Source organism: Xiphophorus maculatus, chromosome 7, assembly GCF_002775205.1.
Source record: "Xiphophorus maculatus strain JP 163 A chromosome 7, X_maculatus-5.0-male, whole genome shotgun sequence".
NCBI lineage: Eukaryota > Metazoa > Chordata > Actinopteri > Cyprinodontiformes > Poeciliidae > Xiphophorus > Xiphophorus maculatus.
In genome coordinates this window covers 10,217,472-10,244,392 of record NC_036449.1, presented here as the reverse complement: position 1 = coordinate 10,244,392, position 26,921 = coordinate 10,217,472, and the positions used below count along the sequence as shown (strand labels likewise).

General features: G+C 41.3%; 1 protein-coding gene across 5 annotated transcripts in view; it reads left to right on the top strand.

Annotated features, from left to right (window-relative positions):
- The window catches only part of LOC102219296 (dachshund homolog 1-like), a 136,777-nt gene that overhangs the window by 47,624 nt on the left and 62,232 nt on the right, over nucleotides 1–26,921 (top strand). For all 5 annotated transcript variants that reach the window (XM_023337320.1, XM_023337321.1, XM_023337318.1 and 2 more), the window contains exon 2: nucleotides 24,802–24,917. In XM_023337320.1, the coding sequence (XP_023193088.1) occupies nucleotides 24,802–24,917 (116 nt within the window). The remainder of the gene's footprint in view (nucleotides 1–24,801; nucleotides 24,918–26,921) is intronic.

The window sequence follows — 26,921 nt, the reverse complement described above, 5'->3', positions numbered from 1 at the left end:
CTGATTTCTTTATTTGGAAGGACACGGACGCACTACTGACCTCTGGATTGATTGCATGTGACCGTCAGCATGGCATTACAGCCAGTGTGCAGTGTTCAGTAATCTTTGTTTAGCCAGAGCCCTTCTATCATATCCTTCACAAAGGTGTGGAGCAATGCCAGAAATCGGAAGGCTCGCCGCATACTTCTGACAGCAATTAGCATGCATTCCGATCTGCTGAGCCCCTTCGCATAACAGCGCAGTCCTTACACGGCCCGGAGTCTTTATCAGCGCCCGGGTGATAGGAGTCACTGAACATTCTGCTGACAGCAGATTATTTTTGTTTTTATACAGATGTCAGGCTTGAGTAGGTGGTGTTTTCCACTCTGGCTGAGGAATGACGGGCCCTCTCAGGTTCCTTCATTTCACCGAAGCCTTTTCTTTTGTTTTCTTTTACCCTAACCTTTGTCATGTTAGGTTTGGAAAAAAAATAGGCCTGATTTTTAAAGGAACCATTTAAAAGTAATTGTCTTTCCGCAGAGGACAAAAAGGGAGAGAGAGAGAGAGAAAGAGAAAAAAACACACTCCTGCAGAGTTGAATCCTGTGCGCCTCTAAACTCTCTCTGGATCTGTCAGCAGGAAGCAGGCCTGCAATTAATAAACCTTCTATCTCTAGCATCACAGAACTGCCAAATGGGGGAAAAAAACCTGAAGAGCCCATTCAGAAAGATGTAGAGAAAATATCTGCAAGCGGCCATGAAGAAAGGAAGCGCTTCTTTTATTTTTCTAAATAGCAGCTGATGTATAATCGTAGTAAGCTTTGATTCTGATCGATATCATCAATGGCTTCTGCTGCCGTGCAGAATTTGATCCAGCAGTTTCATGCTAATGTTCATGCCTGTGTCAGACACAATGTAATCTCTTCTCTTGGATCAATGGCTCCTTTTTTTTTTATGGTCTCATCGCTTTTCCAGCGCAGGGAGTAACACTATTCTTGACTCGCCTGATGTGCAGCAAAGCTCAGAATAAGATGACACCTGAGTTAACGCCGTAATCAACGTTGCGAATGAACAAACCTCATAAATTCGAGTCTTAAAAAAAAAAAAGACCCGTGCTCGAGACGTGGGATTTATCCGGGGTTGGTATTGATTGAAATCTCCAAATTAGCCTGAAGTCGAAGAAAATTGCTTCCTTATTATTTTGCTGACATATTCAGGATGAATTGAGTTGCGTTGAAGTGAAATATCTGTGTTTCCGGGGGACACATTACAATAATGCATTAAGAAATCACATTAATAATGCACATATTTTGTCGCATATTTATAACTATCCCCCAGACATCAACATGTCACAGTTGTTGTTAGATCCCCTTTGGTTTCAATTAAAATCTCGCCGAGGCAATAAAAATAGCCAATTAAACTGGAGCAGGCTCTTCAGAGGTGCAATTGGTCTGATTAGATTAACCTTGAACATCACTTTGAGTTAAAAATAAACTTATATATAGAATCCTAACGGCTCGCCGTGTTTATATTCTCGTGCCACTTCTTTCCTGTCATTTGTTTATTTTATTTTTTTAAGAGGCATCATATTCATCTGATTAGCGTGTGTTATCATTTGTTTTCTCTCAAGCTTATTTATACCTTAATTAGATCGACCGGAGTGTTTCCATAGCACTCTCATTGCGAAACGCTGACACTTCATTATCTCATTAAAGCAGCGAGTTTCTCAATCAACACAAGTGTTTAAAGCCGATCCGTCATCAATCTGTTAAAGCCGGAAAACTTTTTTTTTCCCCCTCCTTTTTGAGCCGAGACCCTCAGATACTCATGTTGTCTGCCTTAGCCATCAAGGTTGCTTGTTTCTGTCTCCTCTCTTGTTATTCAGAACTTTTCTGGAGAGCATCCGCCACACACTCTGAACATGTGTTCTTCTAGATTTTCCCTATATTTACTTCCACTTGTCTTCTCAACACCTCTGACCATCTTGTGTGTCTCAGCTGAAGAAAAGTCAGTCTCATGGTGGAAAATTCTTAGGGGTCTTTCTTCCATAAAGGCCAGTTCTGCAGAATGTACAAGCAATCGTTGTCCCGTCAAAACATGTTCCCACCTGAGCTGCAGCTCCTCCAGAATTACCATGAGCCTCTTGGATGCTGCTGACCTAGCCTGGCCTGTCAGTTTAAGGTGTGTGGACATAGGTGGACATAGGTTTGGCATAATGCATTGTTAGATAACGTCTTGAACAATAAGATGTTGGGATATCAGTTTATAACCCAAAACTTCTCTACAACTTTATTCCTGACCTTTCTGGTTTGTTTCTGGTTGTTCCCTAATGTTCCCTAACAAACCACTGAGGCCTTCACAGTTGGACTGTATTTGCTATTTAGGTGACTCCTTAAGGCAATTAAAGAGTATGTATAATTTTTGTTCCACTTTATAATTATGCATCTTTAACTGCTGACGTTTCCTGTAGGATATGAACAAAATGCATTTGCTCTTTCAGCCTAATAAGTTATGAAAAAGTTCCTGCGATAGGGAAACTTTTGCGAGGCCATGTAACAAAGGAGTCACACATCTAGATTCTAAAAATGTGCCTTATGCTAATGTCACACCCTGCTGCCATTTCCAGCACCTGGTTCCCAAAGATCAGATCAGTGTGAAGGGAGGGAGCAAGGCAGACATCTTTGTAAATCTTTTAATAACATGTGTAAATGGGAGCGGGGCCTATCGGTCTCTATCAGGCCTGGCAAAGCAAAGCAAAGCAGAGCAGCTGATACCACCTGAGGGCCAGGAAATGCCTGATTCATCCAACAGGCCGTGAAGCTGATTAATTTCACTCTTCATTAGGAAAGTGTCATGGCGTCTTCTCCGGACTCCGACGTGTCTCCGTTTCTTGGCTGGTCACATTTGTGCTTCTTCTCTAGGATTTTTTCCCCCTTCTTTTCCTGTGTAGCCCTCTTCCTCCTCCTCCTCCTCCTCTTCTCCTTGCGCCCTTGGCAAATGAAAGGTCAAAGACGCTGCAGTGATTAATGAGCAGTAGACTCTGGGATCTCTCTGTCAGCCCCCCGCCAGTGCCCCAACCCTCCCTGCTACTCGCATTATTTCATCTGCTAATCTCACACAACACCTCTTAGTTAGCATGTTACTGAGAAAACAGTTTTGTGTGTCTGCACTGAGCTGCCTGGACGACAGTGGGAATATAGTCAGGGCAAGAGAACCTGGAGGGTGTTTTTTTTTTTGTGGCCAAAGAATAGGTAGGTTAGCTCAAATGCTATAGACGCTCAAGAGTCAGATTTTCTTCCCAAGATGTTACCCCCGAGTTTATTGACTTTACTGATAAAGCTCTCAACACAAAAAATGCTCTTGTTGTGCATTTAAAGTGAGAGGGTTGAATTGAGAACATGACTGTGCTCCAAGAATCTCTTTGGGGACGTAGTGTAGCATCAATGCTGGGTTTTCAAATCAGTTTTTTAAGACAAACTGTTGCTGCTAGTGTCTTTCTTTTGGCCAACAAATGTATGCTTTGAGTTTTAAAACTGAGCGCGTTGTCCTGAGAAGAAGACAGTGCTCCCTGAGTTTTCTTTGGGGCCAAACCAAAGTTGTATAGTGTTGATTGTGGGCTTTTGAGTCAGGTCTTCATTTCAAAATATTGCCATCATTTCTCAGAACAGACAAAAATACTTACTTTCAGCTTTTAAAACTTGAGCATTTGGGGGGAAAATAAGACCTCTTTCCTGGAATTTAGTTTGGGAGACTTGGAAACGGTTGTACAGTGTATATGCCGGACTCTCTGGTCAGCTTTTAATTGCAAGATGTTGCTCCCAATGTGAAAATTATTGAGCTGTTACCGTCTTTGCCCTTTTGTGCATGTTATGGGGAGAAGAAGATCACCCTCCTTCTGTTCTCTTTGGGGGAAAAGAAAAGGTGGCATAGTGTAAATGCTGGGCTCTTGAGTCAGCCATTCTCCTCAAGATGTTGCTGCAAAGTGAAATGATCTTACTAGTTCTCTCTCAGCTTAAGAAAACGGTTCTGTAGAGCATTGTGTGGAGAAGAAGTCTGCACTCCCAGAGTTTTGTTTGGGGCAGAAGAAAAGGCGGTGTAGTGCAAATGCTGCGCTCTCGAGTCGGCTTTTCATCTCAAGATGTTGCCACCAAGTCCAGTGATTTTTACTAGCGTGCTCTGGGCACAAAAGCGTCAACTTCAGACGCTCGGCGGTTTTACGGTATAATTGAATGTGAGCTTCACAGCTCCTTTCACAGGATAGATGACACTTCATGAGCTCAGACCAACTGTTTATTTGAAAAAGTAATGAAATATTTACTCTCCGTTGCGGGACAGATTAGCAGCAGTAATTGACTGTGACAGAGGTCTGTGCACAAGTATGTGTGCGTTTTATAGCGAGCGAGACGGGGAGTTGGAGAGACTGGGAGGGAGAAAGACTTTTGAGGGCCCCTCATGTTTGAATGCGGATCTTCAGCGCACAATGGGCCTGCTAGCAAGGCTGAGTTTCTGCCTGTCACTTTCTCTCCACATGTTGCTTTTTCTTTCAGAGATAAGTGGGCCTAATGCTGAACAAATAGTGGAAATCAGAAGCCACTGAGAATCATTTGCCGCCCCTTTTCCCATGGCTCCCAAGCGGGCAGAAATGCACAGAGAGAGGGAGTTACGATGAGATGGAAAAGAGGGAGAGATTTTAGGGGACGAGAGTGGGTGGAGTGTGGGAGGGGGGTGGGGGGGGGGGGGGACTTCAATGAGCAAAACAATTTTGTCACCAGAAGCAGATCCAATTGAAAAGTCTCCTGGATGCGGATGAGCCGGAGTTGTCAGATCGGGACACGGCGCTGAATAGATCCAGGCCGGCTAAATTGGCATCAGGTGTGGGCTTCCCCTGGCTCGTGATAGGCTGCCGCATTGTGCTGCCGAGACATTTGGCCATTTTCAGATATAATGGGAGAAATGAATGCAAATGAGTGAGTGGACTGAAATGTATTTAAATGCAGATTGAATGGGGGGCCTCTGCGCAGCGCCTGATAACAAGTTGCTTTAGGAGAAGGGCCACATTGTGTTGGATCATCCCACCAACCCCCACCGCTCCGGTTCCCCACACCGGCAGTCCTGTTCCCTCTCACTCTGTTCTACTTCAGTCTCATAAGGGGCCATTGTTCGCTGAGTAAACTCTCGCAAAACAATTTACATTACTCAATTATTTGCATTTCAAATATTTTGGGTCCCTTTTTCTTTGCTATACGTAGGCTGCACACATGCGGCATGCCGCTCGCCTTGGGCCATCTAGTAAAGCTGTAATTGCAAGAGGACAGGGGTAAAATAAAATACAGGAAAAGAAAGCCGGAAAAAAGGGGGCAAGGGAGGGGGTGTATTCAATCATTAATGATAATGTTGCTTATGTCCATAGCCTCATTAGGAGCAGTATAGCAGCGAGGGGCATGTGTTTCACAAACATGTTCCCCCTGCCCACTGCTGCTCGACCACTAGCCTACGGCGATCCATCTTCTCAAACGTCTCCTTCCCATATTTAAGGAGCTCTCGTTACAGCCTTTTTTTCTCAGACCTGTGAATTTATGGCGCACTCCAAGCGGAGAGCATAATCGCCGGGAATGCAGCCATTGCAGAGGGGAATGTGGGAATTAGGGCAGGAGAGGAAAAAGGAAAAGCATTTGGTGTGTTAATTGAATTTCATAAGAATCCATTGGAGCAGCTTTGCCTTGTTTATCTTGATCTTAGATGAGAATGATGGACATTTCTTATTTTTTCCCCTTTTTTCCATTTCACAAAGAGAACAAGTGAAGAGTAACAAGAGGGTGTGTTCTTCTCATCAAAAGCAGCTTTTTTCCTCATCTGCATTTAAAACACAATTTACATGCAATTAAATTAGATTAATTAGAGGCACTAACCTCTGCTCATCCTGTCTGCCTAATGTACTTTGCATTTTAATGTCATACATGTCCTGTTTACCTGAACTTTTATCTTTTAAGGGTGCTGTTTCTGTTTATTTTCAACAAACGCGTAATTTCTCGCACTACAAATTCACATTAGCATTTTGAACTATGCATAGGCCAGTTAGCAGTTATCAGTCTGTATCAAGGATTTAAAGCGTACAGGTTTCAAAAATGCAAAAAATTTCCGTCAGTGTTTCTAGTCGCATTGATATAATGCTGGTGAAGGTGCTAGGAGTTTCCTTCCATTGTATGCTGCATAAAGAACACAGTGCTTCCCCAACCCTTCCTAATACACTTAGGCTTGCAAAATAAAAAAATAAAAACATTGTATGTTACAAACCCCCCAAAAATCATTCCACCCACCACACTTGTGAGTAAGTGAGTAACACATACAGTACAGACCAAAAGTTTGGACACACCTTCTAATTCAATGGAAATCCCACTTATTAACCTGACAGGGCACACCTATGAAGTGAAAACCATTTCAGGTGACGACCTCTTGAAGCTCATCAAGAAAATGCAGAGTGTGTGCAAAGCAGTAATCACAGCAAAAGGTTGCTACTTTGAAGAAACTAGAATATAAGGGCTATTTTCAGTTGTTTTACACTTTTTTGTTTAGTGCATATTTCCACATGTGTTATTCATAGTTTTGATGCCTTCAGTGTGAATCTACAATGTCAATAGTCATGAAAATAAAGGAAACTCATTGAATTAAAAGGTGTGTCCAAACTTTTGGTCTGTACTGTAGTGAAATCATGATTATGCCATTTACTTTTAACTGTATTTATCATTTTACAAAAGCAATTATCTACATGAAGCACTCTCCATATGGATAACGACTCTAAATCTGACATTTCCAAAATGGTCCGTATCAAACTGAGGTTGAGAAATGAAAAGAACGAAACATAAAATTTGGCGGTAGTACATTCAGTGCTCTCTCACACTCTTTGACGCCTCACTGTTTCTGAAATAGAAATCATTTTCTTCTGTTAAAGCTTCCACAATGAGCAGAGTTGCTATTTGATCTGTCTGTTGGTGTTGGGTTATGATGCATTTACTGGTGAGAGAAAAATCTGACTTTTGGAGTTTGAGACCCACAGTTTACCGGTCAGGGGAGATGAAGCAGAAAATAATCTAATTACTTCTGTGTTTAGCAACTAAAAGCAGGCTAGCCATCTAAACATCTAGCCCAATTTTGATAAACTATTTCTGAAACCAGTTTAGCAGCAGTGGTATTGCATTTCTGCTTATAATATAAATGACCGTTTCATTTGGGTCATTCTTGTTTGAAAATGTTCAGTAAATATTGTGACGCCCCGGTCGTTTTGCTCAACGTCATCAAATGTTTGAAGTCTTATACCAGTCCTAACCTGTTTCGAGTCTTTCAAATCACCTCTTTAGCTTGACGGGGCTTCCTTAAAGAAACAAGTCGTGTGCTCCAGGAGCGCCAGCGAACGCCTGCCCTGTTAGTAGAGAGGGCAGCTGGGGTAGCGGCTGCAGGGAAGCTTCAGTGTCCAGAAGTTTCCATGCAGTGATTAATAGGAGAGGTAATGTAGTGGGGAAATGAGTAAACACTCCCTTGCTGCTGGCTTTGTGCTTCAATGACTTGATGACAAGGGCAGAGCAAGGTGAGAATTAAACAGACCTGCAGAAGAAGAGAAAAGGGAAGGGGAAAAAAAAAGTGGGGAGAGAGAGCAACGGGCTGGAGGGAGGAGTGAAGCATGACAGACCTGGGCAGTGAGTGGGAGTGAGGAGAGGGCGACTGGGAAGGAAGAAAGAAAGAAAGAAAGGAAAAAAAAAAAAAGAAAGAAGGCCGCCTTGACAAAAAGTGGAAGATTTCTCCTGAAGAAGAATAATTAAAAGCGCTCAAGGGAGGGCAGTTTTAATTTCACATGTAAGGGGCTAAAGATTTCATTTAAAGGCGCGGTGAGCTGAGAGGAGGTTAATAAGATGAACAAAGCGGGGAATGTGAGAACTTACAGTGTGAGGAAGCACGCTGGACTTTCACCTGACACGTTTTTAATTATTGAACCTTGGGATATTTCTCAGTTGAAGAGTGGAGGTTAAAAAAAGAAGAAAGGAAGGAAAGAAAATCAACTGATTAATGGTCAGGGTAACCAATTATTCACTCTTCTGGGAAAGAGATTTTTACCCCACTGGACTAGCACCTCTCGTCGCCGTCGAACGTCACGCGGCGTTACATTGCTCCCAAACACCAAAGCTTAAAAGCGTGCTCTTGGTTGCGCTGGCAGTCTCTGCATGCTGCCTGCTGGGAACGCAATCCGAGCGTTGCATAATGTCTGCCTCTCAAAAAAAAAAAAAGTGAACTTCTACAGTCAAATAGGCGATAGGCGCTCTTGATCAGTCGAATCTCACTCCATTAGTGCCATCTGAAGTTGATGTATCCCAATTATCATAATAAGATCAGCTTGGTCCCGTACTCCATAGGCCTCCAAACTCTCTTACTGGTGCAACATGATCAAAAGGACTTTGTGAACTAGACCCAGAGTCCCAGCTGTGGGCAGATTTGTTCAGCAGTGGTGGGGAAAGCAAAAAAGAAAGAACTTTAATTGAATATGATACATTTCTTTTTCCTTTTACTTTTTTGGGGGCTTTGCTGCTGGAAGTGAACAACAAAGATATGCCATCTTGTCTTATCTCAGCAAGATGAGGACTGATTAAAAAAAAAAAAAGAAATCCAGTTAAATATGTTCTTTTGCGAGAAAACAGACTCAGCAGATCCCGATGTGTCCGCTGCCCATCAATCCCACACCGCCTCCTTTTATTGACTCTGAGTTATTGTCAGTGTAAAAGCGACGGAATGACTGTGGCACTTCAATCCCAAAATCCCTTTTCTGTTACACACTCTGCTTGACACTTTTGCATTATATGTTTATCAGTCTCTAATGAAACACTGACAAGTTCCCCGCACAAGGGAGGCTGTGTACCATTAATAGCCCTTAACGAACCTTGGGCACTCACAAAAAGACTGGTCCTATTGCAGCTGACAGCAGTGGGGCCCTCCGCCCCGGCCCCCTGGAGAGTGAAGATATTAAGCGTTAGCAGCTTCTGCACGCCCCTCCTTCACTCTTTTGTTCACCCCTTCCTTCTCCCCCTCTCCTCCTGTACGCATCTATCTCCCTTGGAAGTAGAAGGTGTCTCATTCCATTTCTTCATGCGCACGTTACCTGACCGCCGCGTTCGGCGCAGAGCCCGACAAAGAGAGTTGCGTCGGTTAATTTGTCAGCGACCACTCGTGATTGATTTCTTCATCTAGGCCTCAACAAATGTTTGGACTGTGATGAGTCCCCTGAACCATAATTTAGTCTCATCGCAAATTAAACTCACCCCTCTAATCACACGTGCGGACATAATCACGTGTATATGACTGGGCTGATTAAAAAAAAAACAAAAAAAAACTTGCCTTCACTTTAAAATAATTTTTCAGCAATTTTGCGAGTTTTGAAAATGTTCTTGAGTTTGGAGCTATTTTATTGGAGCATGTTTATATCAAAAGGTGTTGTCCCGGGATACATTAGTCATAAAACCTGGTAAACACAGTAGAAGGCATAGTAATTATGCCGTGGGAACCAAAGAGATGGAGAGGAAGATTGCCATTGCTATGGCAATCTGGAGCAATCTTCAGGGAAACAACATCATGCTTTTGACTTGGACTTGGCCATAGAAATTATTTCTGACAAAAATGTAAAACATGATTTAACTGACCCTACGGTGATCTCCTGACCTGTTTGGGGTGTCCCCCACCTTTCACCCAATGCCCACTGGAGACACCAGCCCTTCCATGACCCTTCAATGGATAAGTGATACTGAAAGTGGATAGATAAACGGATGACTTGACTATTTTAGTTGATGTGAGGAATATTTCCAAATATGCCTCTCTCGTAAGCAAAATAACCTTTTCCCGTGATAAATGGGCTCTCACAACAATAACTACAGCAATAAAATATATTTAAAAATAATATTGTTGTAGTTTTTGTTTAATGTTTGTTGATGGTAATCCAGATTAAAACCAAACGACACATTTGTTGGGAGCTAGACAGTTCAGGGGCTTGTGGCAGCAAAATATTTTTTATTGGTAAAATACAATGTTTTTTTTGACATATTTCATTTTTGGTATGAATAGACATCACTTACACCAAACATGCCTGAACAAGGATGTGGCATCAGGGTAGAAAAAGGATTACCTTTCAACAAAATTAAACATTCAGCAAGGCAGTCCTTGCTATGGAAGAAATAAGACATTGGACTCCCTCAAAGGTGACTACAGTTTTTTAGGCTGTAGTATTTTTTTTAACTGAGAAAATTCTTAGAATTCTGTTAGCAATTGTTATTCCCTTCGTTTTTAAAGCTTGCCCCACAAGTAGTTACCTATCCGCTCTCCCCACCCTGAGGATCAAGTATACACACTCTGTTGGCCTTCAGCTCAAAGTCGGGAAGTTGCAACTGAAATTTGATTTAAATAAAACAAGACCTGATTTAAAACTGTCACCGGCTCAGTGACAAATGCACCGACATCTGCCGTGTTCACGCAACGGAAGCTTTTTGCAAATTAAAAGAGTTCGAAAACGAGCAACTGCCTATTCTTTTTTCCTTTCTCTTAGCCCCTGCTTTCCTCTAAGGAGCCGCATCTCCCACATCCTGCCTGTGATCTCTCCATTAGAACGTGACAAAACATTTGGTCTCGCCAGAAATAATGGCCTGTAACATCCTCTAAAGTGATTCACAGTTTATTTGCAAGTCCATCGGCGTGTTGAACAAGGGGGCTTATAGGCGCATCACACATATGGATAATTCTAAGCAGATGCATCTGGCGTGGCTGCCGCGGCGTGATTACTTTCCACAGCATTTGTGAGCGTGTAAACCATCGGCGACACGGATGAAATATAGCCTAGGTTCACAGGGAGTGCACAGAGAAGAAATGTACCCCATCTGTAATACACTGTGTAGACTAATATCAGCTCCTTTTCTCTGATATTGCAGTGAGATATCGATCTGGTAAAATTGTCCCATATTGGAGCTGTCTGTTGTGATATTCATCATGCTGTCACCTCTCCCCAGCACCTACGCGTTATTAGAAACCCGGGTTTGAAGAGGTTGAAGGGTTTTAGTCTCCGAGATGTAGCAAACAATTCATCATGAGAGAGAGAGAGAGGCAGAGGGAGAGGCAGAGAAAAGAATTCAGGTGAGCTGATGCTTGGCCAAGATTTATGTCTCGTCAAGCCATTACATTAAGAATTATACCATCAAGCTGCAAGCACACCCGGCAGCTTCCCCGGTATCTGCTGAGTGGGCCTGTTTGCTTGCCTGCCAGGCTTAAATGGAGTTTTAGCTTTTAAGAGAAACGCAAAGTCTCGGAGAACGCCTCGTCTCATCCGAACAGAGTTATTTGCGAAACGCCTAGCGGCTTGTCGGGAGCGATTGTCGTGTTTGCTCTCCGTGCCAGTCACCGACGTGACACTTAAAGCTTGTAGCTGCCACCTGCAGTCTGGCCCCCGCTTCAGGGGCGGGGACTCGTGTTTGAGTCCTTGTTATTTCCTCTCTCGGAGATGCTTCCGGAAGGATCACAGGGACGCACGCAGACGGAATCCGATTCTTCCGCGTCTCGTTGAGGCGTCGGGCTTTGATTTGTCTTTAACTCAGTACAAATGCCCGTCTGGGAACGGCGCGCAGGCTGGGGGCTCCCTCTGAACTCATTTCTCTTGCTCCCTCTCTTTCTGTGAAGTGTGCGCACTCACACGTCAGACTCTGTCCGGTTTGTCTCGATGTTGTTGGGGGGTGAAAAAAATAAAAAGACATTTGAAAGCACAGCTGGCCAAATTGATCGAGGGGTGGGGGGTTTGGAGAGAGAACGTGGGGGGCATGGGGGGGCTGCATAAACAGGGTGGCTTGTATCTAAATATGCAAACACTGTCCCAGCGGTCGGCACTCGGGGGAACCGACACTTGCTTCTGCTGGGGAATCGGCAAGGAACAGGCCCGAGCCCCTAACCTTTCCGTGTACACAGAAGAGAGAGATGGAGGACGGGAACATTTTCCCTGATTGTGTAAACATTTCTTTTCCTCTCTAGATAATTTTGGACTTCTCAAAGTATTTACATTCAATTAATTATTGAAAAAAGGAAAACCCGGAAAATGAATAAACAGTAGATAATTTTTGTTTAATGTTTCACACAGGATTCCAATCCTCAGTGCAATTAATGCTAATCACCGCACTCTTCCTGTTTTGCTTGAACTTGGAGTCTGTTTGTGAACTGTGTGTGTGTGTGTTTTTTTTTCTCTGTCTCTCCTCCCTCTTTTTCTTGCACTATCTTCTCTCTCTTTTCCTCTGCACGTTCTTCCTCCTCCATGTCTGCTGTTAGTCGCTGTGTCTCCTTGTCTTATCATTATATCATCCTCTCTTCCTGTCTTTTGTGTCCATTTAGACCTGAAACTAATCACATCCAGCGTTCTGGTGGTGCAATTCTAAAACTTAATAATAGGGAAGAGAAATAAATATGCTATTAAACAGTAATAAAAAAGTATTTAATGGATGACCTCCAGTAACAGTCTGTAACTGGATATTGCAGAGGGTCTGATTAAGCCTCTGACTGAAGAAACTCACAAAAAAAACGCAGCACCATGCCGTGAGAACTACAGCTGCACAATATCACATATGGTTCATCATTGCAATGTCAATGTGTGTGCAGTAATCATATATCAAAGGATTGTATAGAGTGCAATAATTGGTGGCTGGTGTATTCCTAGTTTCATGAATTAGCAGTTTAAGTGCTAATGAAATATTTACAAAGTTGGACAGAGTCACACAGCAGCAGATGATCACACCGAACACAAATGACACCAAATGCTAAAGGTCACAGAATGTTGGAAACACAGGTGAGAAAGAGGAAAACGAAAAATAGGCTCATATCACTACTGATATTCTATTATTTTCCTATTTCATCGCCATTGCAAGACTTCTTAATGCTCCATACAGCAGGTACGGGGAAGCTGCTCACAGTTAATGGGAAGATGGGTGAAGCTAAATACAAAGCAATAGTGGAAGAAAAGCTGCTACAGGCTGCAACAGATTTGAGACTGGGGCGTAGGCTCACGATCGACATTCTATTGGATCGGATTTGGAGTGGAATAAAATTTGACTCATCACATGTTCATCATTTCACGCTAGCCTATTTGGATTACAGCATATTCATGTGTTTGAATGTCCTACTCAAAGCTAATTCAGTTGAGAATCGAAATGATTTGAAAGATGGTGTTCGCGGATGATCTCGATCTGATCTAATTGAGGTGTATCTATCTTTATTTTAAAAAAAGTCTAATTTACTGCTGAAATGAATTCTGAGGACAAGTGGTTATACTGAATTTTTACTATATTTAAGGTTTCAGAGTAAACGGGGCTGAAAACAAATAATTTCTTATGCTTTTATGTGTTAACGAAAGAAAACCATGTATTCATTCTCTACTTTGTCCTGGTTAATCATCGAAATCCCATTAAAGTACACTGAAGTTTTTGGTTGGAATATGACAAATAAGGAATGAGGTATAGTTTTTTAAGCACCTGTGGAGAGATGAAGGGAGAGGCATTGAGACAACTAGTGGTTCAAGCATATTTGAGGTACTTACCGTTTGCAGAGTACAGTATAATAATTGCTTATCGGTTTTTGATTCCAGAGTCATTTAGAGTCAATCGAAAGCATAATTTTCCAAGCTATTGTTCTTTGGGGTTTGTTAATTGTCGCCCCGCTGGCAGAATTAAAAGCAAATTAAAAGCCTTAACTGTTGACTCCATCTGAAGTCACTCTCTACAACAATTTCTCAAAACAATAGGGAGGATTAATGAAAACTGCAGCTTGATTTCTGTTCTCCAAAGCTTTTGCGATGGGGGGAACCAATTAACTACCCTTCAGGATGACTTTCACTCCTAACTGCCGGTCTGTTCCACTGCCAGAAAGCGGGATTAATTCTCAATTAATCCCTCCACCAGAACAACTCTGCCTTTGTCTGCTGGGGAGGACATGAGCGCACAACACTGAGGTTGCCCCCCGAAGCCTGTTTTGCCGGAGGAACCCCACCCCTCCTAAGATTGATACACCCTGTAGACCGGCTCTTCTCAAGCTGAAAATAAGAGCCATTAAAAGGGAATGGTTGACAATGATTTTTGTTTTAGGATTTTGGGCTTTATTAGCCATGCATATTAATGAGTCAATTAATTTCATTCGTCCTCGCGAGTGGTCTGTTTGTTTTTTCGCCTGACCTTTTATCTCAGATGCGTTCACGCACCGCTTGGTTTAAGCACTTATTCCACACTGGGTTTCCCATAGCCTCGTGTCCAAAGAGGGAGTCTTTTTTTTTTATGTGTTTTTACCTCTAAGATTCTCCCCCTCTCTTTTGTTTTCTTCCTGCCCACTGTCACCCAGCCACCCTCTGCCCCCACTTGTCTTTTTTTCTGCCTTCTCCCTCTGTCAGAATGCCTGCTGGAGGTATTCTTCGCTAAATGTGACAGGAAATATGCTATTATAGGATGCAGAATATTTGCCTGATGGGATTTGCAATAGAATTACTACAGTTCTCTTCCATTAGGATCTCTAAAACACCCTCCCCCTTATCCCCCCCCCATCTGTAATTTATGATTACCCCGGCGAAAAAAGGACATGTTATATACATAAAGACTAAAGTAGCCCCAGTGCACGTTTAGCCCGTCCTGCTTTCAAAGTTAGTTGGGAGGACAGGAGAAATAATTGAAAAGTGCAGCTGGACTGTGTACAATCTTGTAAGGGATGCCTAGGAAATGAGATTAATCAGTGCACAGACATTGTGGGGAAAAGTTTGCAGTGAATGCCTGACAGTTGTGCTCTTTCTCTCATTTCAAATGTTGGCAGGCTAGCAGGCAGCTCCAAGGGAAATGCGCTCCTTTCATACTTGAGTAATTGATGAATTGTATGCAATATGCAAATGAGAATCCATAAATCTTATGAATGACAGCTTAATTTATGTGAGCCTTAATGAATGCAGGATTAGATTTTAATTAAATATCCTCAAAGGCACCCTGACTGGGTAAGTTTTTTAAAGCCTTGTTTTGAAGACTTGTTTCATATGCATCGCAGTTCATGAAAAAAAAGAGAGATCAGCGCGAGCGTTTAGATGAAATTTTCCCCTCGCAGTTTGAAGATAAGACCCCGCTCTGTTTTTTTTTTTTTTTTTTGCTAACCAAAGGCTCTCGCAATTAATAAATACTGGCACGAAAATCATATCGACCAATCTCGTTTAGGCTTTCCTGGAACTGTTCATTCTTGTATATTTGATTAAGCGCATTTACTTTAAGCGCTATCTGATTTCTAACATTTGGTACAGTATCTTTTTAATTAAGAGAATCATCCATTAGGCATGGAAAAGTCAACCAATTAGGCTTTCCTCATCAGGCGCCACGATGTAGGAAGGCTGCTTACTCATTATCAGAGTCTGTTGATGTGATACTGAACAATCTGAGACTCTGTAGTTATGGGATGTACAATTATGGAATCAGCGTTTAACATTAATGATGCACGGGAATAATCGGCAGTTTATCGTGCTGTAGATCACTCCAATATTCTATTTCACACCTGAGAGGCTTCAAACATCTAACAGAATGCGATTACAGGACACAGTTCCTGGTAGGAGTTTTTTATCCAGGGCTCCTACACATTTATCAAGTCCCACTTCCGCCGTTATGCAAAAGTAAATTCCGGTCCCTTTTGTCAAGATATAAATACACCTACTACAAATGTATAGCACATATTTTTACACTGGTCAGACTTTCATTTTTGAACCTGCTAAAATCAAATGCTGCAGGATTGGCTGGATGGATGGATGTTGGACAAATAATGGATGGGGAAATAGATGGATGGATAGACGAACGGATCTCAGACAAACATTGGAAGGATGGATGGATGGATGGATGGATGGATGGATGGATGGATGGATGGATGGATGGATGGATGGAAGCCGATATGCAAAGGATGAATGGTTAGATTCTAGACAGGAATAGATTGAAAGACGGATGGAAAAAGTTAGATTGATGGAATGACAAATTGATGAACAAATAGATAAAATATGATATAGAATTTATGGATAATAAAGAACAAAGTCTAAAAAATATATATATTTTTTTCTATGCTCAGTTTTCTTTTTCCATCTTCATACACATCTGGGTGAAGATGTAAAGATCCACACTTTCTCATCGCGCGTAGGAACCCTGACTGCCGTCCTTTAGCAAGGCCGACGTGCAGGCGGTGCAGCCGGCTCCTGCGCCCTGTCAGGCACGGCGATGGCGTGACCCAGCATGGCTCTAATCACCGCCGAGGCCAGACAAAGGCACCAGGAAGGCACCCACTCTCTCCTGACTGCTGCTGATCCCAACCCTGCACATTAGTCCACCCAGGGATCAGAGAACAGACAGCAGTTTAAAAGGGGGGTTTTAGTGGCGGATTGATGCTAACTCTCTCCCTCCTTTGATTTCACACCATTTGATCTGTGATATATTGTTCCGCAACAAAGGTTCCCGCTTTGTAGGCGGATGCAGCTGTTGCCTAACTCTAATAAATAAAAGTGTGTTTTTCTTCCCCCCCCACCCCGCTGCACTCACCAACTCGCTGTAATCCAGCTATCTAGATCAGATAAGCGGACTGTGGCTACCTGTGCGAGGCAGTGTCTGACAGGTGCGAGGAGGGACAACTGATTGAGATAATCCAAGAATAGGTTCAATGCAAATACAGATACAAGATCAGGGAAAGGATAGATGGATGCATGAAAAAGATGGATGAGTGAATTCATTCTCATGTATCACACTGTGACTCTGAGATTATGATCGTCACAACGAATAGACTGCCAAGGTCAGCAGGAAATATAAATCATCTTTTTTTCACCCTCTTTTCGAGTGAAGGCAACGAATCTTCTGCTCTTCTTTCCTGATGCCGTTTTGTCAAACTATTGCAAACTGTCGCACAGCTAAGTCAGCCAATAATTACTTTTATAATGAAGTAGGCATTTCTTTTAATAATCCATAAGTTGTTTGGTTCGTAAATCATTAGGAAAAAGATAAAAAAATAAATGTAATTTGTAATTATTGACTGACAGCAAATCTGGATGAACAGAACAAAATGAAAACACACATACAGGACATTGAGCAGTAGATAATGTTTGACATATAACATCTCTCACTCTCGAGCTTATCGGTACATTCATTTCATAGAACTATATTAGGTGAAACGTGAAACTGTGTTGATGGAAACATAATTAGGAGCGTTTTTTTTTTCTTTTCACAAAATATGATTAAGCCTTTCACATGACAAACTCCATTTTTAGAACTCCGTAATGATTGAGCAATATTTCAGTTTTGCTTGGAGCACGCAGCATGTAATACTTTCAGTCAACGGTAATCCTAATGTCCAAAAATAAAAAAGAGAAACTCATCTATGGTTTTACAAGGAAGTTAAAGGTTTCATACTTCTGAAATGTGTCTTTTAATAAACACATTTCAAATAAATAATAACAAATAATAAAAATTCAGTTTACATTTTACCTGTCTACCGCCTGGTATCAGACATTAGGGGACTTGAACGTGCTATATTTTTGCTGGCTGGTCAATGTTATTATTCTTGCAGCAAAATTGCATCAGAAAGACCTGACTGAGATTCTAGCTCTACAATTATTTGTTTTGGATGTTAAACAATGTCCGTTTTACAATGTTTTGTTAAGCAATGTTTGTTTCCTTTTATACTGAGTAGTAAAAACGTTCCCCACCATTTTATAGTGGTCAGGGCTTTGTCTGTGGTTTTGTAACACTCATTTCATCTGTACATAGGGTAATTTTGTCTCCTACATTCTTTTTGGACCATAAACAATCCCTTTTGCAGCCACAAACTTGACTTTATAGTCAATTTTTATGTTGGTAAAGTGTTTTTCTTAAATACAGACATAAACAATTCTAAAATGCTCAAATCTTGTTTATGCGGTTTTGTATCTGCAGACATGCAGCCATTTTTGTAGAGCATAGGTAAAGTGTATACAAAGCTGAAATACACTTGACATAATATTGGCTGGAGTTTCCAAATCAGCCAATCTTAGGGCTCCATTCATTTTTCTGGTCACTGATTGGCTGTAACCCCAGTAGCAGTGATAAGGAAGATGGTGGATGTTAGCTTCTGCAGTAGTGCCTACATTGTTTCCACTGTGCATATTAATGCATAATAAGGCATATTTGGTGTTTGAACTAACAAAATAACTAGCTATAAACATTTTTAGAAGGTGTCTCAAGTTTTCATCTATTCACAGATGTTTGACCCAAACTGCAAAAACTCACACAGGTGGAGGTTTGAAGTTACCTGAATCAAAGCAGTTGCTGCCAGCCAGCCCAAGAGCTACTTCTTATATAATTTCAAAATAAGAGTCTCAACCGTTGATTCACTGTGGGGAGCAATTGCTCTTCTGTCCAGGATCCATAATAATAAGTAATAATTACATTTTCACCAGGAAAAGTTGTGTTGATAGAGCTATTTGCTGGTGTGAGAGACATTTTGGCATTTTTGTATGTCCATCACTGACTATTTTTATTTTCAAAATATTGCAAACATAACAGTTAACTAAAAGAAAAAAAAAATCATAATAAATTAATCCAAAGAAATAATAGGAATTACATAGCTTGCATAGCCTTCATTAATATATCTCCCATACCTGATCTTACTGCGGCTGATGATGTTGGGAACCAGAGAGCAAAGAGCACATGCTAATCAGATAATAATTAATTGGACATATATGTTATCATCATAAATTCACATTGGGAAATTTGTATTTATTCATTTCCCCCCCCCACCTTGCCATTCTAGTTCAAATCTATTTTTGGATTAAAGCTTGTACATGATTAATTTTACTTGCCAACTCCTTTAATTATTATTTTTTTCTCTGCTCTTAGAATTAAAGCATTTCATCTCCTCCTTTCAATCAAAGCTCTTATCATACCTGTTGGGATTTAAAATTTGCAGGAAAACACCACAGACATGTTATCCTCATCTTTCAACAAACATAGTTAACCTCTTGGGGGAGATGTGTGCATATTTTTAAACTATTTGATTGGAGCAACAAAAAAAAAGAAGAAGAAGAAACCATCAGCTCAGCATATTCAGGCCCCTGATGGTCTTGGAAGGTGCAAGGAGGGGAGGTGGTGGTGTGGAGGGAGGCATGGGGATATGGTGATGTGGGGGTGTAGCTGAAATTCTGCCTGACCTGGCACTTAAAAGGTAAGAAGCTGCTTTGTTTTATCAATAAGACCTTGTTTTCATGGCTGGTCACCACCCCAGCAAACCAATCAATGGGGCATGCTCGGCTATCGCAGCGAGAGAAATGAAAAATAAACCCCAGATAATCCTTCAGTTAAAAGGTTACCCGGGGCGTTAAAAGCTATTTTGTTAATTTATTTACTCTCTGCACCGCAGAGATAAAGAAAAAGGAACAATTAGGGAATTCTAGGTGAGAGATTTTTAAAAGGGCAATGACATTGGGTTAATATTTTATAAGGCCTGATTGGCAGAGACCTAAGGAGGCCCTTTGTTTACCCACGCCCCAGACGAATGATTCACCCGCTTGTTTTGGCCAGCTGGGCGGAAATGGAATAAATATCTCCATCCTTACCTTTTTAGAAACGTCAAACAAAAGACCGAGATAAAAGGTTAATGGCTCAATCATAACCACCGGGAAATAATATTATGCTCTTTCTCTGCAAGCCGGAGCCACAGAGGACATTATCGGACTGAATTCCTGAAGATATCCCAAGATGGGAAGAGCAGATGATTTTTTTTTTTCCCTCTTTCTTTCTGTGTAACCAAATCCACTAAGGGAGTGTGCTCACTTGGGCTTAACATTACTTTTGTGGTTTCAATTGATTTATAACAGATCATAATCACTGCATTAACGGCGTTCTGGGTAATAAGAGCTCAGTCGCTACTTCCGTCGTCGGGGAAAAGAAGAAAAAAAAAAGAACAATAAAAAAAAAAAAAGACGACCGAAAGTGAGTCATCAGAATCCCACCATGAGATCAGAACTATCCCGATGTCTAATGCGTTATCGCCCTCTCTTGTTATGCCCATCGCATTGTGTCGGCTTCCTGTAAACGGGGGTGAGAACGTGAATTCAATTATTGCGCTTTTATTGCATTGTGGCGCTTGAAATTGGACTCGTGTGGAGTGTATTGTTGGGCCCCGTGTAATCTGATTGCCCGTGCGGGCGTAGTGAGCTGGATAGTATCAGGTTCCAGCCGACTCTGCTGGGTCAACACACGGCCGGGGCCATTAAAGGAAGTCTGGTTCAGGGAAAGTTCACCGCTATTTTCTTTTCACCATAGCAGCAAAACAAGAAAGGCAGAGAATGGATGTGTAACATATTTGTGGCCCCGGCCCAAAGCTGGCGGGGGCCTATTTTGTTTCCTTAATTGAAGCCAGAGATATGAGGGCCCCAAATGTCTTTACTATAAATATAAATAAAAGATGAAATAAAATTCTTCCGTGACTGATCCCCCGGAACAGAAATATTATTGTCTGAACAAGCCCAAAATGAAATATAGACAGTTTTTTTTTTTTTTTTTGGTGAAACATTTTAAAACAGGCTAAAAAGATTAGAAAGTAAAGCAGCTGATAGGAAAGGGACCAAAATCCCAGTGATAAATCCAGTTGTTCTATCTTTTTCTGCAATAATGGCCTAGTTTGGAGCAGTTTCTGTGCCAGGCTATTTAAGGAGTCAGCATCTGCTGCTTGATAAATAGCCTGGCTGTTTTGTTTTAGGCCAGGTTGAGTTCCTCTCTGGACCCAGCACATTAGCCTGGATGGCTCCCACTGTCCACCATCTCTTCAGGCATTAGCTTGCGTAGCTGTAGTTGTGGTGTTTTTGGACAGTACAGCGAATTGCGTGACTTAGGCCTAAAGCAAGGCTGCTGTAATGTTTTTAGCACAATTCACGCATGAATTAACAGTGTTTTACAGAAAAAAGAAAGAAAAAAACATTAAAGACATTCAAAGAATAACAGTAGCATTTAGGCATTTGTTATAGATAAATAGCTAAAACAAAACTTTAACTGATAAAATTATGTGACTTCATGAAACTGTAAGGATTTTACTCCATGTTTATTAGCGCCAACAGTTTCTTCACATCTAAGTTGTTTTGTTTGTTTTGTTTTTTTGATTAAGTTGCTTTCAGAGCTGAGGAGCTGGGTTTTAAAGAGTTAGACGTGTCCTAATTCTCCTATTTTTAAACAAATGTTGAATTGAACAGAAATTATATTTGGTAAAATCTGTAATCTGGCAAAAAAATGTATCCTCTTCCATTCATTTATATTGGAAACACTGATTTTGCCGCTAGAAAGAACTGTGGTCATATGTTGACACATAGATATAAAGTTTAGTGTCATGCCAATGAGTTGATACTGATATTATCTGAACTAATATCAAGCTCAGATATTACCCTAAGCTTGATTGAGCATGTAAATATAGAATAAAAGTGACCTCAGCATGGAGCCTTGAAGAACCCCATATGGGATTTTTATTTTTATTGTGTTTATCGGATTTATAATCTAAAGCGAAGCAAACTAGCACCAGTCTCACATCAAAAGTTTGGCACAGCTAAAAGAGGAAAACGTATATAAAAAAGATTTATTCAACTGTCTTGCCTTTTGTTGTGAAAAAATGTTAAGGAACATTGTACAGAACTGCGAGACTGGAAGATTGAAATATGAAACAAATCAGTGGGTATTATTCTGTCTCCCTTCTTCAACAAATTGTTTGCTATTTCTGCAAATACAGACGCCCACTCAGCCGTAAGGAAAGGAGACAGTGATATTATTCCTGAGAGCCCTTCCTGTTGCTTGGAGGTTCCTCAGTTCAAAGCGTTTCAGTTTCTGTATTGCTTTCATGGCCGGCCAGTGTTATTTGTTTGGAGAGAGTGGTTGAAATGCTATCCCCCTTTAAACACACGGACAAATTCTCTGGCAGACTATCTAAACATTAGGTGTACTTAACTGGGGCTTTGTGATGGAGCTTTGACATGATCTAAGGTTGATGTGACGTTTCTTTTTGTCCATTTGAGAGCATTTTTTTTTGCCTTTAGTATTGTTAGTGAAAAAGAGTTTTGCCCCTCCTATACCCTCTATTGAGTTCTTTTATAAATAATTCAGCCAGAGTACAAGTGAAAGTGATGACAGCAAAACTGTCTGCGATTTTGCCCTCTCCTAAGATCAAAGAGGTGCTTCTATAGGAATAGGAATACCGTTTCCAGACCTTCGCAGGGTGAACGAGTGCTCATTTCTCTTTCTCCCCTTCTCCTCCCTTCTGTCTTCCCAGCTGCCCTCCTCCCTTTACTGTCATTCGCTCCCCCTCTTGATACTTCTTTCTGTCTCTTATGTTTCCCCTCCAAAGGGGGACACAGTTGGGTGAAAGTCTGCTTTTAGCCCTAAAACCTCCAGAGCCAGTGTGTATATGAAAGAGTCAGCATATTCAGACAGACAGCGTGAGTGCACTCTATTAGCACTGGTGAGGTAAATAAACCTCACAAGACATGGCTGAATAAATTCAACCACTAAGACTGCTACTAAAGCCACTGCGTCGGTCTTCAGATACCGCCTTTGGGAAATGTAGGGAAATGTGCTGTAACACAAACAGCCTCATATATTGTACTGGCTGATAAAGTCTGGAATAACACTTTACAGTTAGATAAGAGGAGCTCATTTTTGTTGGATTGGAAAACCCAGCTTGTATTTTTTATTTCTTTTTTTTTTTTTTTGATTGGGAGGGAGGGTTGTGATTTGAGTTCAACTTTTGGAAGGTCTATAAATAAAAAGAGGGGAGGGTGGAGGAGCAATTCTGACAGACGGACACATCTGCTGGGTCAGTTATTATCAGAGCAGATGTGTTAAATTTTCCAGCAGTGGTCACTGGACAGATAAGCCACAAAACATGTAAATAGTTGCATTAGCATGGGACGAGGGGCTGCTGAGGACTCAGCCCATCCTTGTGGTGGGTAAAGGACACGGCAGATTAACTCAACAGAAACTCTACACTTAAAAATGAAAATAAATAAAGAATTAATTTTGCATGTTGGCCCAACTAAAACATGGGCCGTTTCAAATTCTTATGGGCTTAGATAAAAAAAAAAAAAAAATGAATGAATGAATTAGAAATTGTCTATTTTCATCATTAAGGACAGGATTTTGGTCACTGTTTCGATGTTGACGGTTGCTACTTTTAAGCAAGTGTAGTAAATTAAGTAAAAGCAGATTTGTAAATAGTTGCATTAGCTGAAGATGAATTATGGGTTCACCCAGGTTACTGGACTTACGTGGTTCTGTTAATTGTGAAATGAAAGACAAAAAGCCTGGCTAATGCGAGACAAATACCTGTTCATGTGTTGTGGCTGACATTTTCCATTAAAGGAAGATTAAAAAATTTTGCAATAATTTTGCACTAATCAATTTTTATCATTTTGGGACTACAGTTGAGAGCCACAAAAAGAAAAAGGCACCTTGGTCGCACTTTGAAGACCCCTGCATTCGATGCGTCATTTCACTTAAAAAAAAAAATCCTAGCCAGGTAAAATCTTTTTTGCAACTGTAGAAGACAAAATGTATATTTCTGGAATGTAAAAGTTGAAATTCATGTGTTTGCTTCGCTAAATAAAAATAAAAAAAAACCTCTTCTTCTTGTTTGACCACTTTGGCTATTTACATCATGCTACAGAGATCATATTGTGTTTTAAAGATAGACTCAAGTCATTTAAGATGGAACTTTGTATCTCGCAAAAGCTTGAAATGGACTACTATGCGAAATAATGTATGAAGCCAATATGTCACCTGTGTCAAGTCACCATAATTCATCTTCAGCTGAGATGCACAGCCAGTGCTTCATAAAGAATATGCCTCTACAGGATCTCTGTCCCTCACATGGCCCCATTGTGTGTGTGTGTGTGTTTTTTTTTTTCCCTTTACCCTGTAGGCTTTTCTTTGCAACTATAAGCCTGCAAAGTAGGTATTGATTGAAACTCGAAGCTGTATTAATAAGTGAATGAGTAAGATGTGAAGAAAGTCAAGGGTGTATCTGCTTCGAAGGCCTTTTTCTTCTCCACAGCGAGGTGGCACAGTCATTTATCACGGCTGGATCTGTGCCCCTCGTTTGGTGTAATAAAACTCCCCCATCAGAACCGTCCAACAGGTCTGAATCACTCTGTCACACCACCTTCCAGCTAAGGCACGCATTAAATCAAGCAAGCAGAACATTTCCTAAGGCAGCCATTGCCTTTTAATTTCCTGAAGAACCTTAAAATATCATTCATTACCAGAACTACACATATTTGGTTTTTAAAAGTCTCATAAATCAATAGTGGCCTGACTGCAATAATTATAACAAGTTAACATGTAATTTCCAGGCCGAGGGCCGAGCGGCTGGATTTTAGCATATGCAAACGAGGCAATTCAAATAGTGTGGGGATATTAATACGGGGGAACAGGTAACGAGGTGCAGGTTATGAATTATGCATCAAAAAGTGGTTGATCTTCAATAAAGGAAATGAATTCAGCGTGTAATCTAATTAGTTATGGAAGTCTATTATGTTGAGCTGCAGAAAGCAACTGTCCTTGAAAAGAAATTTATTTACAGTACATGTTAGCTCTTTGGAATGGAATTGCATTCTGGTAAGCTGCAAATGTTAACACTAGCCCCCCCACCACCACCACCACCACCACCACCACCACCACCCCACCTTTTCTGCTGCCCACAGCGCCCCCCCGCCCCTGCCTCCTCTTCCTCGTCTCACAAGTTGAACTTTTCTCTCCTCTGTCTGCAGCTCCAGACCCGGACGGCCTCCGAAGAGGACCCAGAGCGTGACGTCGCCAGAGAACCCCCACATCATGCCCCACTCGGTGCCTGGACTCATGTCCCCTGGCATGATCCCTCCCACAGGTACGGTCTGGATCTCTGCTGCTCCCATATGCGGGCCGGTAGTATGACTCAGAGTTAAAACACCGCTGTTTCAAAATCAAAACCTATGCCACTTGAATAAAAACTGAGCACTAAACACCATGCAATTGCTTTTATTTGTATTCAAAAACCGGCAGTTATTCTACTCATTCCTGTTTTTGCTGCAAAAAATAACCCAAAATATTGACTATGTGGTGTTAAACTCATACTCAACACACATACGCACTCCTAAGTACCATTTTAGTGATCATAACCTAACGTTATGAACCTTATATTCAAACTCCATGCAGAAAGACTTCCAGCTGGGATTCAAACCAAGGATCTTCTTACTGCGAGGTGTCGGTGCTAACAACTGGACCACCATGCAGCCTTTCAACATCATATTTGATGCCATTTCTTAATTCGATTCATATATCTTTTACAAAATTTGGGGAAAAAAAAAACATCACAACATTTTGTAGATATCAAGTGCTTATTGTGCAGAAAATTACACCTTAAGCTCTATCACTACCAAACAGAGCATACACTGAGTTGATATTAGCTGGGTAATTAGTCAGGATATCTGCTTCGTTTGCTAGTTTGTAGTCAGGTAGTGTTAAAATATCATGATATTCTCGCGGCATCTTGGGTTAAAAATAGCACGGTATCACAGTATCCTTCTGTTTACAAGAAAAAAATATATATAAGCTCAAAAATATAACAAGATATGATTGATTTCTGTTACCAGAAATAGTTCTAACGTCTCTCATGAGCAAATGAAAGGCGTAGTTGCCTTCTTTCAGCCAGCTGAGTGGCAGTGCACAGCACCATGTGGGCCTCAATCTATGCAGCATAACCAAAAAGAGAGACTCTGGTCACTTTCTCTGTAGTTTAGAAACGTTTTAAAACCTTTTAATGTCTTGATGCTTATTGTCCATATGTAGCATTTTATTTTATTTTTTTATATTTTGGTTTTTATTCACAGACTGAGTATAAAGACATGCTAAATTTGGTAGTAGTTTCCAAGCAAATGTGCTTGCCACATAAAGAAAAAAAATCTGCTCCACATAGATCAACACAGTATGAGGAAATTTAATTAGTCAGGTTTTCTGCTTCGATGGTCGTCCTGTAGTGTCCTGGTTGCCACCTCCATAATTCCAACTTTGTTCAAACTAGAGGAAAAAGCATTGGAAGCTCCTTTCAGCCAGCTGACAAACGGTGTCAGCGGGGAGGCTCCAGCTATTCTGTGCTACATTGCTAAAGCTAGAACACCTAAGCTCATTTCGCTTAAATGACTTTAAATTGTAGGAACAATATTATGGATAATTTTAGTGGATTTGAAACCAGAGCTAATTGAAACCCTCACACTGGTAACCAGCATCATATCCAGCTGTATGTTGCTGTTGCTAAGGCTCTTATTCACTCTGTCTGGGTGACTTCTCTTTCTCTTTCTTTTTTTTATTACACACACACACACACATGCGCCCCCACAAACATAGTGCCTCCCTATGAGTGGCCTCCCTGCAGCTTGTCCTCGAAATGGCAACCAGTCCAAAGTGACACATGCACCCAACCACCAGACACCAGCCGCTCACTCGTTTTACCAAAAACAGATCCTCCGCTCAACCCTCCCCTCCGGAAACCAAGAGCAGGAGAATAAATTGGACTGGAGATCTTTTCTCTCAGATTATTCCAGTAGATGTTGCATTTTGCCTTGAGTGCATTCTAATTAGTGCGATTAAATCCACTCCACTGGTATATGTACATAGGCAGTGGTGATGCTAAAGCAAGCCTTATCGCCACAAGAATCAACAACAAGCGTTTGTGCCCTAGCTTTGCCCTGAGGCCAAGTCTTATTGCAACTAATGCTTTTGTTCTATTTGTGGCTGGCTTCGTTTGTGGGCGCTTTGATGTTGGTGGCTCTAAGTGCTTTGATTTGCATATTTTCCTGTCCTTCCTGATATGTCTTTAATGATACTGTGCTGTCCAAGGCAACTTTTGCTATGC